This window comes from Octopus sinensis, linkage group LG11 (genome assembly GCF_006345805.1).
Source record: "Octopus sinensis linkage group LG11, ASM634580v1, whole genome shotgun sequence".
Classification (NCBI taxonomy): domain Eukaryota; kingdom Metazoa; phylum Mollusca; class Cephalopoda; order Octopoda; family Octopodidae; genus Octopus; species Octopus sinensis.
The window spans coordinates 75,656,642-75,671,641 of record NC_043007.1 but is presented as its reverse complement, the minus strand read 5'-3'; the positions used below and the strand labels follow the sequence as shown (position 1 = coordinate 75,671,641).

Below are 15,000 nucleotides of genomic sequence, written 5' to 3'. Positions count from 1 at the left end.
TATATGTATGTATATATGTGTGAGTATGCATATGTATATATGTATGTGTGTGCACGTCTGAGTGTGTGTGTGTTTTGCAACTATGTACCGTGTTTGTATGTATGGATGTGCATCCCCATATGTGTGGACAAAAGAAAATTACTCTCCCCGGACACAACAAAATATGCTTCAACACACGAACTCACATAAAGAATCTAGCAAACCAAATCCCAAAACGATATATATATATATATATATATATATATATATATATATATATATATATATATATATATATAGAGAGAGAGAGAGAGAGAGAGAGAGAGAGAGAGAGAGAGAGAGAGAAATGGTAAAAAGTGAAAAAACTACAGAAGGCTTGTTTTGAACGGTTAAAAAATATATTTGAGTCATTATGTCAGAAGAATGTTATAAAATTTTTTCATACAGTGACATAGTTTTTGAAGAAATTACCGGTTTCGTGTTAACTTTTCAAATTTCTCAAAACATCGTGTTATGTCTTCGTTATGAACACGTGATTTCACACACCAACTTTCTCACCTATATATATATATATATATATATATATATATATATATATATTATTATTATTATTATTATTATTATTATTATTATTATTATTATTATTCAGTAGTTTTATTTTTATAGCGTGCTTTCACTTCACTACCGAGCGCAGCTCTGTGTGCCTTGGGTATGTGCTGTGATTTGTTGTGATGCTCTGATGGTTATTGTATGGAAAGTGTTCTGCGTAGGATGTGTGCAGTGCCTAGTAGTGCAATTTTCTGTATGTTATATGTGTTTGTAAGTCCTGGTGTTTTTGTTATGTATTTGTCTGAATATTTTTTTATCATGCCTAATGCACCTACTATGATAGGAATTGTTTCTGTTTTCAGATTCCACATTCTAGTTACCTCTATTTCCAGGTCTTTGTATTTTGAGAGTTTCTCCATTTCTTTTAGAGACACGTTGTCATCTACCGGTATTAATACATCAATTAGAAAGCATTTTTTTTCTTCATGATCTCTGACAACTATATCTGGTCTGTTGGCCTTAATTTCTCTATCTGTGTGTATCGGCATATCCCAGAGTGTGGTTGCTTTCTCGTTTTCTGTGACCTTATTATTATTATTATTATTATTATTATTATTATTATTATTATTATTATTACTACTACTACTACTACTATTATTATTATTATTATTATTATTATTATTATTATTATTATTATTAAATTGCAAAAACATCATAAAAGCATCGCAAAAACTGCTACTCAGAGTTTCACGTGCCCATTCGTTGGGTATTTGTGATCCAGAGTGGAATATAAATTTAGGTTATACGAATAATTTATATCATGATATAATTCACATTGACAGACTCACATTTGAATTTGATTGATCGTTTCAACTAACGGCTTTTCAAAAGCACTGAAGATGAGGCAGTAAATGTAAATAGAAATTAAAATTGAATTTACAAATTCTAAAGAATGGGCTTACAAATAACGATAAAAGCTAACCTAAATAATATTGACTTTTTGATATTAACTAAAACTAACAATTAAATAATTTAAACTCTACCGTAAGCCTAATGAAAAGCTATATTACATCAACAAAGAGTCAAATCATCTACTAGTAATCCTTAAGAATTTAGTTAGCAATATAGGAAGGCGCAAATCATCAATATCTTCAGACGAGACAGCGTTTCAAAATGCCGCGCCATATTGTAATGATGCATTAAGAAACAGTGGATTCTCGGAGAAGATCTAGTATAGCCAAAGCATAACTAACATTAATAGAGCGCATAGCACTAGACCTAGGAAAATCTTGTGGTTTAATCCGACATTTAACATCGCCGTAAAAACTAATATAGGTAGAGAATTCTTGAAACTAATTTCTAAGCGCTTTCAAGCAAACCACAAGTACCATGGGATTTGTAACGTCGCCTCTTTAATTAACCAGCAGGACACGAAAACTACTAGGAATTACCACAGTGCTGGAAATAATCATGAGAAGAATTGTATTTGTAATGACCAAAGTTGCTGTCCGTCTGGGAGGAAATTATCTGGAAAAAAGGAATAGTATATAGACCCATGGTGCAAATAGAAGGCTCACAAATATATAAGACATAAATAGGGTCCACCGAATATTCCTTCAAAACCAAGCTATATTCCCATCAAAATTCATTTCGATACTCTGAAAATAAATAAGACAGCAACGAATCTCGCTAAGCCTGTCTGGCAGTTGAAAAAAATGACACCCGCCCTTTCAAAATCTACTGGACAATCTTAGAAAGAGCAGTACCATATGAGCATGGAGCGCATAGAGGCCCAATGAGGTGCAATTTGGGCCTAACTGAGAATTTTTTCATCCCTTTCCAGGATAAATACACCCTGAACCAAAAGTTGGAACTTTTGAATTCTTGCAGACACGCCTCGAAATATAAAATGTCTAACGGGAAAATACTGTGCGGGTAGCATTGATTTCGCATTTGAATTTGATTTTTCGCTTAAACCGGCATCTTGCCTTTCAAGAAACCTTTGACAGTATACAAACTATATTTTTATTTTTATTTTCAGTTTTTACTCTTAAATGCACCCCTTTATAAACTATATGAAAACATTTTATATATCGCAATTTCAGAACTTTTCAACAATGATTTTAAGTGCACACCCAAAAAGAACATCTATCATTGTCCAAATGAGTTTAAAGATGTCGAATGCCCGAATAGAATTTTTTAGTTATTTTATTATTTCTATTATTATTATTACTGTTCATTATCATCATTATTATTATTATTATTATTCTATGTTTGACTTTTGCTTTATATTTGTACAAGTTGGCTCCAAGTCTCACCCAGAGACCTCAAGAGACAACAGGGTTGGAAGTTCATTTTGTTGTTATGCCTAGTGTGCCATATATTTGGGGGGTGGGGATGTTGTACTAATGAATGTCTAAAAAATAAAAGGTTTTTTTTTTTTTTTAAACCGAAAATTATGTTTGTTTTAAACCTTGAGATTACATAGAGAGTATTTTGCGTAGGATATGAGCAGTTCCCATGAGCACTATCTTTTGAACTTCTGCCATTTTTGGGTTTCCTGGTATCTGAGTTAGGTAGCTATCAGCCCCTTTTGCTATCATTCCCAGGGCACCTATGACAACAGGTATTGTTTTAGTCTTCAGCTTCCACATTTTGCTGATTTCTATTTCAAGATCTTTATATTTGCTCAGTTTTTGGTAGGTCTTGACAGATACGTTTATATCGATTGGGACAGTCATATCAATGAGGAGGCATGTTCTTTGTTTGAAGTCTTTCAATATGATGTCTGGCCTATTTGCATCTATCTTCCTGTCAGTTTGAATGGTGAAGTTCCAGAGGAGTGAGATGTGGTCATTTTCAAGCACTGGGGGTGGTTTGTGTTCCCACCAGTTTTTTTCATGGGGCAAATCCAGGTTTTTACAGATTACCCAGTGAATATATTGTGCAGCTCTATCGTGCCTGTTGAGATACTCTGTAGGCGCTAGAAGACTGCACTTGGAGACCACATGGTCAATGGTTTCATTTTGTTGCTGGCATACACGACACGTTGGACTGCTTCTGATCTTTAATATGTTGGCCTGGTAGTTTCTTGTTGGTAGGCATTGATCTTGAGCTACTATGATAAACCCCTCTGTTTCAGATTTTAAGCCAGAGGCCATTAGCCATTGATGGGTCAGGGCTTTGTCGATATCTGCATTATTCGCTCTCTTTGGGTATTTGCCATAGAGAGGTTTTTCTTGCCATTTATTATTCAGAATATCTAAGGCCGCAGTTTTGGCACGGGTTTTCATGCGCCTAGCTTTTTCTGTGCTTGTTTCTTGTATATCTATCTCTAATTCCGAAATTGGTTGTATTCGGAATTCACTTAGATATTCCTTTGCCTGTTTTGTGACTGAGTATGATGCTTTCTTGTTTTCATGTTTTGAGACAAGTTTTAGCATCCAGTCCTCAGAGTTTTTCAGGTAGGTGTCTAGGCCAATTGTAGCAATCTTCATTGTTATTGCCAGTTGCAAAAGACCACGGCCTCCCTCTTTTCTTGGCAGATAGAGTCGTTCTGTATCTGCCTTAGGGTGGTGCATTCTATGCATTGTCAACAGTTTCCTTATTTTTCTGTCGAGATGACATATTTCAGTAATTGACCAGTTAACAATATTGAAACTGTAAGTCACGACTGGTATAGCCAATGCATTGATTGCTTCGATCCTGTTTCTTGCATTCAGCTCTGTCTTGAGTATTGCTCTCACTCTTCGATAGCATTCTCTCCTGATCCTTTCCTTCATCTCTGAATGCTTTATTCCGTTCCCTTCAATTACCCCTAGGTACTTGTAGCTCTCCGCTGGGTCTAGTTCTTTTATGACATTCTGTTGGTCAAGGTTAACGTTAGATGTTTCTGTCATTTTTCCTTTGATAAAGGTAGCCTTTGCACATTTATCGAGGCCGAATTGCATTCTGATGTCGTCACTGAATTGTTTGACTATCGCTAGTAAGCCCTTGAGTTGTTGATCATTTTTTGCAAAAAGCTTTAAATCATCCATGTAAACGAGATGATTTATATTTTTATCAAACATTTTATACCCGTACTGCGCGTCATTGAGCAGCTTTGAGAGAGGTATTAAGGATAAACAAAAGAGGAGTGGTGACAGTGAGTCACCCTGGAAAATGCCACACGAAATTTTTACATCACCAGCATTTAGGGATTCACTGTCACTGTTCAGAGTTAGTGTGGTTCTCCATGATCTCATACTTACAGTCAAGAAGTTTCGCAGAGTTGGTGCTATCTTATACATTTCAAGGCATTTCCTAATCCAGCTATGTGGTAGGCTATCAAAAGCCTTTTTATAGTCTATCCAGGCTATTGATAAGTTTTTGTGTCGTTTGTGACAATCTTCTAAGATCATCTTATTGATGAGTAGTTGGTCTTTACAGCCGTAGGATCCACGTTTACATCCTTTCTGTTCATTAGGGAATATGCTGCTGTCTGTTAAAAAACTATAGGTATATTCCGTCAGGACAGATGTTAGTGTTTTGTACATAGTTGTTAAGCAGGTTATGGGTCTATAGTTTTTTGGTTCATTTGTTTCTTCACTTTTTGGAAGCAGGAATGTTAACCCATTAACTAGCCAAGGAGGCATCCTACTAGGGTGTTGCAAAACATCATTGTACAGTTCTGTTAGCAGTTCATGGCTCTCTGGGAAGGCATTCAGCCAGAAGTTAGGAATTTTATCCTTTCCTGGAGACTTCCATTTGCTTGACCTCCTGAGAGCAGATCTTATATCTTCTACCTTGACACCCTCCCACTTTTGCTCTTCTAAGGGGTCCAGTTCTGTAGATATTCTGTCAATCCAGGGGACCTTTCGTTGTGTGTTTTTCCTTCTGCCCAGATTTTATTCCAGAATCTCTGCACTTCTTCTTTTGATGGTACAGACCCTGCAGTAAACGCTGTTTTTCCTATCTTCCTGTAAAAATTCTTGGTGTTATTTTTGAACATGTTGTTGTCCTTGAAAAATCTAACACGCTTTTCATACCTCGCTATGCGGGCAGCTTTGGCAGATACCTTTTGTTTGATGGTTTCTATGGTGGCATCAATATCAAGTATAGTTTTCATATTGTATTTTTTCAGTAATTTTTGGGTTTTTGTAGGTTTGGTAGTCTTGTGAGCCTTAAGGTTTTTCAAATATTCAATGTCAGATCTAAATATTTTAATTTGTTGTTGCAGACGCTCTTGCCAAGAAGGCTTTTTGTGGGACTGTTGCCGTTTTCTAATCTTTACACCACATAGGATCGTTGAGATTTTCGCGGATGCATAGTATAGGTGGTTGAGGTTTGTGATATCAACATCATTAACTGAAATTATATCCTTAAGTGCAAGCCGGATTTTACCAATTATTTTCATGTTTTGGTTAGAGTTGCGGATTTTAGGAAGTGTATCACGCTCATCCATGCTGGTTTCTTTAATTTTCAGCCATTCAATCATGATTTGATTTTTTAGCTCATGTAGTTCTGTTGGGTCAATATTTGTGTGACTTTCTTTATCTATTTGATGCTCATCTGTCTTAGTGTTTATGATTGGTTCAGGGCGTATTTCACTTTGCCTATCACTTATACTAACTCTTTCAATCCTCTCTTCGTTTTTATCCGCCCTGGGCTGGTCTATAATCATTTCCTCTGTATTATCTTCTCTAGCTGCAGCTTCGTTCATTTTATCCGATATTGCTTGTCTAACCTGATCAATCTCTACTTCAGTCAGTAATTTCTTTTTTATAATGTTTCTTCTAACATTGGCAAGCTTGTTACTGTCTATGTAGGGTCTTACTTCAGGGTGTTTCTGTCTCCAGTTTAAGTATGCTTGTACAGTGCTAGACTTATCTGTGGGGAAATATATGGCATGGTAGAAGGCCTCAAGAACTTCTTTATTATCTTCCCTAGACCATTTTTCCTTCTTTTTCTTTTGATTATTTGGTGATGAGCATGGATGGCCATCTGTTGGAATATTCCGGTTGTGGGGTTCGTCCAGCTCCTGTGTGTTGGGAAGATTTGATCCAGTAACTGATTTTTCAATCAGGATTTGGTTCAATTTTCGGGTACGTGGTCTTTTGTAATCCGCGCAATGACCAATGCGGTTTATTGTTTGATTTGTTGACTTTGAAGCATGACGAGCATCCATTCTTATATTAGGAGATGGATCTGTCAGTTTAGGGTTCACTACATGTAAGCATTGCTCATAGCGCCGCTTCTTAAGACTAGCAGATCTATATTCGTCTGTATTTTTTTTGTTGATAGTTTTATCTCCGGACATTTTTTTTTTTTCTTCTTTTCCTCCTCTTCCTTTCTTCAAGGCTTACTGTGTCTGTATTAGTTCGAAATAATGAGAATAAAATACGGAGAAGGAAACGAAAAGAAAGGGAAAAAGACGGGATCTGTCAGTTATTATTGTTATTACTATCATCTTCACCACCATCACCATCATCAGCAACATCACCATCACCATCATCATCTTCAATGACATTGTTTTATGTGTAGCCACAGCCACCATCAACACTCCATTGTGTTGGAGAATGGGTGGTTAAAGAATTCATGTTCTTTGGGTCTATAAATAGCTACGGTAGATGGTGGAGACAAAGGACGTTAATGGTCAGTAAAAGGTCAAACCTGTTTACGTTTATTTATTTATTTATTTATTTTTTTCCTTTCTCTTTTCTTCTTCACCACATGCATATGTATATGTATATATATGTATATTCACTCACACATATTATCTGATGTTTTCGTCGAAGATTTTTTTTTTTTTTTCTTTTTTTAAATAACTTTCTGAGTTCAATGTTATGTATATATTTTTTAATTTCTGAATTCAGTTGTATGTATATAGTAGTAGGTGCTTAATTCCATAACTTTTTATCGTGCATTTAATTGTGTTGTTACAATAAAAGGTAATTTAAAAGGCAATTTTACACATTCTTATAGTCATGAGAGACGACTAAATGTAAATGTTCACACAGAATTGGAGATATTTATGTTTCTAATTTTTCTTGTTAGGTGTACGTTTGTATGAGCTGTAGATATGTAAGTTATTTTTTGACTTATTTTGAGGATAATTCAAATTACTTACAGAAAACAGTAGATCTTCCTATTATTATTATTATTATTATTATTATTATTATTATTATCATTATTATTATTATTATTATTATTATTATTATTATTATTATAATAATAATAATAATAATAACAATAACAATAACAATAACAATAACAATAATAATAATAATAAAGCGGTGAGCTGGCAGAATCGTTAGCGTGCCGGGCGAAATGCTTAGCGGTATTTCGTCTGTCATCATGTTCTGAGTTCAAATGCCGCCGGGGTTGACTTTACCTTTCATCCATTCGAAGGCGATAAATTAAGTACCAGTTACGCACTGGAGTCTATGTAATTGACTGGACCCCTCCCCACCAAAATATGTTAGGCCTCGTGCCTATTGTAGAAAAGATTATTATTGTTAATAAGAGAGCGAGCTGGCAGAACCCTTAGCGAGTTGGACAAAATGCGGTATTTCGCCTGCCGCTGAGATTCGCATTGGCAAGGCCTGTTCAATGTTTATTAATAATGTTTTTAGTACTTTAATTTTATTTATTATTTTAATTGTTTTTAATTAGTGTCGCTCATTCTACACCTCCGATATCACAATTTTTATATTTATATTCAACACGCCAGACACGCCGTTGTATGTATGAATACGTATTGCGTATGTATAATGTATGTATATATGTATGTATATATATGTATATATATATATATATATATATATATATATATGTGTGTGTGTGTGTGTGTGTGTGTGTGTGTGTGTGTGTGTGTGTGTGTGTGTGTGTGTGTGTTTGTGTGTGTATGTATATCGTTGCTGTTATGCAAGAGTGTCATAAGTCCAAAACGTTGCTTTTTCATAAAACGAAAAAATAGTTTCACCATTCCATAGCAAAACCATTGTACTACACTCTGACAATTTTTCATGTCTTAGCATCGGAATCGGCTGGAGATACGATAGTTTAACATAATAGTAACGATATATATATATATATATATATATATATATATATATATATATATATATATATATATATATATATAGGGAGAGTTTACGAAAAAAACAAAAGACGAAGACAGGTGGTGTACAAAACAAACAGATGTATTAGTATAACGCTCAGGAATAGAAACAGCCTTTTACGTTTCGAGCCTACGCTCTTCTACAGAAAGGGACACAGGAAAAACAAGGAGAGACAAAAATGTGTGTAGGGGCTAACGATCTATTTGGGATGTACATACGTATCTATCTATATGTAGGCGAATATGGGCATCTCTCTCTATATAAACGGCAGTTTGTCTGTCTGTGTGTCTGTGTGTCTGTCAGGTTGTACCCTCACCCTGACCACGGCTTTCAACCGATTCTGATGAAACTTGACACACACATAGCCCAATGTCATTATTCAAAACTAACGCAGCGAAAATTTTGAAAAGTTCCCCCAGTTCTGAAAAAAATTGATAAATTCGACATAGGGTCGAGAATCTAAGCTTTTTATATGCAACACATTTTCTGTTGTAGTTCTCGCAACTTGCAATCGATTTTCACCAAACTCATGGTGAAGCTTAATGTTACCCTAAGAAACTTAATTCTGACGATAGTTTTCCATGCAATACCTTACCATCAGAAAAAATCGATAAAATCATGCCATTTTGGGAAATCGCGTTCAAATTCAAGATGACATATTTTCGACAATATCTTTCACAAATTGGCAGGATTTTTTTTTTAAATTAACAGCGAGCATCATGTCTGCTCCAAGGAGCTATATGGCCCTTTTTATTCCAATAGGATACTTTATTACTGGAAAAAAATCGGTTAATTAAATCATATGTGGCACACAGCAAACCGATTTGTGTATTATACACAAATCACAGACTGTCTAGGGGACGCAACTCGACCTTTTTAACTCTCGGAACACGTGGGGTAAGTATCCAAAAATGTATAAAAATGTACAAAAACGGCAAAAAAGCGGGCAGCAACGTGAGTGACAACAACGAAAAAGTAAAAGGTGAATAAACTGAACAAACGAATGGAAAAGGTTTTTTGGTGCACACGACAAAAGCGGTTTATAATAAACCAAGAGTTTGCAAGTAGCGTCCGAGGACCCTTAGGGTACGTCAAAAATTTAAGATAAAACGTTTGGGGTGGTAGTTATAAAGAAAGTTTAAACGAAATAAGTATTCGAATAACCTGCGGCTGCAGTAGCTATTAGCAGAAGTGGCGGTGTTGGGGGTAAAGTCTCGAATGTAATTTCTTCCTGGTAGGAATTGGTTGGGTTGAATTATCGATAGCTGTTTGATAGTTATTTGGGAGTGAAGAGAAGACATTGCAACCTACACATGCGCCTTCGTTCCCTAGAGGGAAAGGACTAGATCGGGATTAGTCGTTGCCTACTAGGGGGGGCTTTTACATACCCGGGCAACGCCGGGTTATGCTGCTAGTGGGGTATATACACACGATTATTTTATTACAACTTATCTTTCTTTTTTCTTCCTTTCATTTTGTTATGATTTTCCCATCTCGATACTTTAAAAGCCGCAACGTTGTCAAAATTGAAACGTTTCTCTATTTTCTCTTTTCGCCCCCCCCCCCCACTTATGTAGTTCTTTCTGTTTTTTCTTTCTTTTGCTCTTTAACTGGCGACGGCAAATGTGTGCGTTAGACGCGTATAACGTATATAAGTGTATTATTACCACATACTTACGCACGGAGACGTATGTTTATATATGTGTGTATAGGTATCTATGTGTGTACACAAGTATATATATATAAATATATATATATATATATATATATATATATATATATATATATGCATATGTTTGCCTGTATATGTATGTATTCTCAGCTTTTGTGTGTATTTGCGCATATATGAATGTATATATTTGATTATAGTATATGCAAGTATATATGTATCTGCATGATTGCATGTACACATATGTATGTATGTATGTATGTATGTATGTATGTATGCATGTATATGTAGGCGGCGAGCTGGCAGAAATGTTAGCACGCCGGGCGAAATGCGTTGCCGTATTTCGTCTGCCGTTATGTTCTGAGTTCAAATTCCGCCGAGGTCGACTTTGCCTTTCATCCTTTCGGGGTCGATTAAATAAGTACCAGTTACGCACTGGGGTCGATATAATCGACTTAATCCGTTTGTCTGTCCTTGTTTGTCCTCTCTGTGTTTAGCCCCTTGTGGATAATAAAGAAATAATATGTGTGTGTATGTATATATGTATGTATGTGTATATGTACATATATATATATATGATATCCCATAGTGGGTTACCTTCATAACCCCTATCTTTGTACTATATATATATATATGTGTGTTTGTGTGTGTGTGTGTGTGTGTATAAGTATGTGTGCGTATCTATATGTGAATGTATGTGTATATGAATGAATGCTTGTACATATATATATATATATATATATATATATATATATGTATATGCACCCGTCTTTTTGTATGTATGCTTATATGTATATATTTTTGTATTTGTATCTGTATATTTATGCTTATGTGTAGGTATAAGTATATTTGGAGCTGTACACGAAATAACTTCTAAAATACCAAATTTTGTCAAAAATTTTCAAAGTAAACCGTATTCTTCCTGAGACATTCCACCAGCATACGAAGTTTCAAAGTGTTTAGTTTTTAAAAATCAGTTTAAAAATTTGTAAGCCAAACTGAACAGAGCTGTATATTTATGTACTAGCTGACGTACCCGGTAATGCCCGGGAAAGCGGGGCTTATCCCTTCGTTCCGTTCTCATAATTGTTTCGCTAATCCAATAACAATACAAAGTATGTAGCCCTTAAAGCAGTTTTGTGCATTTACAGAGAATACCTAATTGTCTTACACAGGATCTTGTTTTTAGGAATTCCCAATAAGTTATGAATACCCAAATTGTGAAGTCAATTATGTAATAACATGAAATTAGTTACCCGATAGTAAGAATTCAAATAAAGTAGCCCCGAAAAGGGCTTTAATGCGTTCCCAGAGTATATAGAACATAGGAGGAAATCCTAATAAGGTATATATACTAAAATCGTGAAGCATGTTACGTAATAACAGGCTAATCAGATATGAGGTAATAACAATTTATAATAAATAACTCTGAAAAGGGGTTTTGTGCGTTCCCAGAGAATATTACCCTCAGGGGCGCTAATGTTGGTATATTCGTGAATAGGTTATTAACCAAAATAAATGGATCCATTGTTTAGGAAAATACTATTTACTTGTTTTAGGGTTGTACTGGATAAATTGCGAAAATAACTCTAACAGTTCAAATACTAAGAAATAAGCATGCTCAATTTCATTTTTATGAAATAATCTAAGAAAATGAATGGGTTATTTCCCTTAGTTATATATAAGGATCCCTTCCAAGGGTAAATGGTTTATTTCCCTTGGCTTTTAAAATAAAATATATTAGATATATATAAGGATCCCTTCCAGGAGCCCTATCATCGATTTTTTTTTCAACAATCTGAGTATGCCATGAGGTTTCTAGACATGGGTTCTACTCACGTGTCAAATTTCACCAAAATCGATAAAACGATGTAGGAAGAGTTGGCTAACAATTCCACAAACACACCCACAGACAGAATTTCACACATGTGTAGTATATAAGCATGTGTTTATGTATTCATGTGAATATATGCATGTGTATTTCGTATATATAAGTATATAGCTTTTGTACGTGTATTTTTATATGTACACGTGTATGAGTTGCTTATATAAAAAGAAACCCGTTACTGATTTTATCAATATCTACGAGCTTTCCTAAACATATGAGTTAATTTTTTAAAACAGACTTACATTTATATTAATTGATTAATTATTTACCATTAATTAGATTACTCTGGACATGCATGATTTCTTTTTAACCTAAAAATTTATTCTTGATGCAAGGTTTTCTTCGATATTATACCACACGATATTTGTCTTTTTATTTTAATTTTTGTTTTATTTTCTATTTTCTATTTACATTTACATTGAGGATTATATCATAATATGAATTATACATATAACCTAAGTTCTTATTCCATTCTGGATCACAACTGCCCGACGAACGGGAAACTCTGAGTAGCAGTTTTTTGTGATATTTTTGCAGCTTTAACAATAAGGCATGTTACTTTACCTCCGGTACTCAAGTACTATTTTCCCCACCTTCTTTCACATTTAGGTGTTTACTCTAGAATGTGTGTGAGTGTGTGTGTGTACACATACATATATATGTAGCTACTATGAGAAAATTTAGATCTTTTATAGGGATAATTTTGTCCAAGATACACTGGTTTAATATATTGCATTTTGAAGAGTCTATTGGAGTATTCCAATTGATCATAACGTAATCATCCTTGTATTGTCCTTTTTCATGCTCTGATGAATTTCCACCCAAGGTATCTTGAAATGGAAGCTTATATATCTATATACGTTTTGTAGTTTAAATTCATTTTCTTTTTCTGACTTTTTAAAACTTTTCTATTATTTTTAGATAAGTCTCACATAACCATCTAAGATGATTGTTGGTTTCCAGTACAAGGCTATGACCATAACAGGAGCATTTCATTTGGGCATTGGAGCTTTGTGTTTCATTATTTCAATGTTGGGATTTTCCACAAGAGTAATAACACGAAGTGGCCACCACAACCTGTCTCTGCTAGTTGCTACACCAGCATGTATTGCGAGTCTATGGGTAAGTATTGATTTTTACTTTTCTCTATCCTAATAAGGATAATTACATAACTGGTATTGTTTTTCATGATACTGTATACTGATCAAAAATATATGGAAATACACTTAAGTTTTTCAATTAACACTAATAGATAGCACTGGTGATGGTGCCACATAAAAACCATCCAGTACACTTTGTAAAGAAGTTGGCACTAGGAAGGGCATCCAGTTGTAGACACCATGCCAAAACAGACATTGGAACTTAGGGCATAATAAGGAAAGTTACATAACTGATATTGGTTTTTATGACAACTGTATACTGATCAAAAATTGTAATACACCTGAGTTTTTTAATACTCACGGACAGTCTTGAAGCTGTTAATTTCATTTTTTTTAAATTTCTATTTTATAAATCATTTCATTACAAAATTTTCCTTTTCTGTTTGTCATTTGATGCTTAAATTGGCATTGTTTTGAGGAATATTTGCTTGTAGCTAACAATATTGGAACCCTGCTTAGAATAGTGTTTGGAAGTTCTCTCAACATGAAACTGCATAGAAGGCTTTAAAACGTAATGTTTTACAAAAAAAAAAAATCGGTCAACAATTTGGAAAAAATTTCCATAAAATAATACCCATATCTGATAATGATATTTATTTTTCCAGTGCCTCATATTCTATCAGTATACACAATTATGAAGTATTGATAACTATATTTTTTCTCCGAAAAAAAAGCCCTTTTGCATTAGTATATGTTTTGTCTTTGGATTTAAATTACTCTGAAAGAAAACTGAAATATTATGTAAGATTTTATGAACTGAATTTTTTATTTTCCATGAGCTCTGGGACCCATAAAGCTGGTTACCTGGTTACCAGTCTGTTGCAAAGTGCAAGGCTAACAATTTTTGAAGGGAGGTGCCAAGTTGATTACATCAACTCTGGTATTTGACTAGTACTTTATTTTTTATATATATATATATATAAATTTTATAATTATGAGTATAATTATAGTTAGGGTTCAGCAAAAGATTTGCTTTACCACATACCGAAATTTAGAAATAGCAGTTAAAACTGGCTATTTCTAAATTTCGGTATGTGGTGAAGTAAATTTTTTGTTGAACCCTAATTATATTTATACTCATAATTATAAAATTTTTGTTTAAGTTTACCAGTAATGGTTCTTTTAACATACCGAACTACCTGGTAAAATTATTAATTATTAATTAATTAATTTTACCCATCATCATCATCATCATCATCATCATCATCATCATCATCATCATCATCATCATCATCATCATCATCATCATCATCATCATCATCATCATCATCATCATCATCATCATCATCATCATCATCATCATCATCATCATCATCATCATCATCATCATCATCATCATCATCATCATCATCATCATCATCATCATCATCATCATCATCATCATCATCATCATCATCATCATCATCATCATCATCATCATCATCATCATCATCATCATCATCATCATCATCATCATCATCATCATCATCATCATCATCATCATCATCATCATCATCATCATCATCATCATCATCATCATCATCATCATCATCATCATCATCATCATCATCATCATCATCATCATCATCATCATCATCATCATCATCATCATCATCATCATCATCATCATCATCATCATCATCATCATCATCATCATCATCATCATCATCATCA

At 34.2% G+C, this 15,000-nt stretch overlaps 1 protein-coding gene across 2 annotated transcripts in view; it reads left to right on the top strand.

The window, feature by feature from the left end:
* Nucleotides 1–15,000, top strand: part of LOC115217015 — a 35,883-nt gene that overhangs the window by 5,425 nt on the left and 15,458 nt on the right. For both annotated transcript variants that reach the window (XM_029786541.2, XM_029786539.2), the window contains exon 2: nt 13,109–13,309. In XM_029786541.2, the coding sequence (XP_029642401.1) occupies nt 13,133–13,309 (177 nt within the window). In that variant the 5' untranslated portion in view covers nt 13,109–13,132. The remainder of the gene's footprint in view (nt 1–13,108; nt 13,310–15,000) is intronic.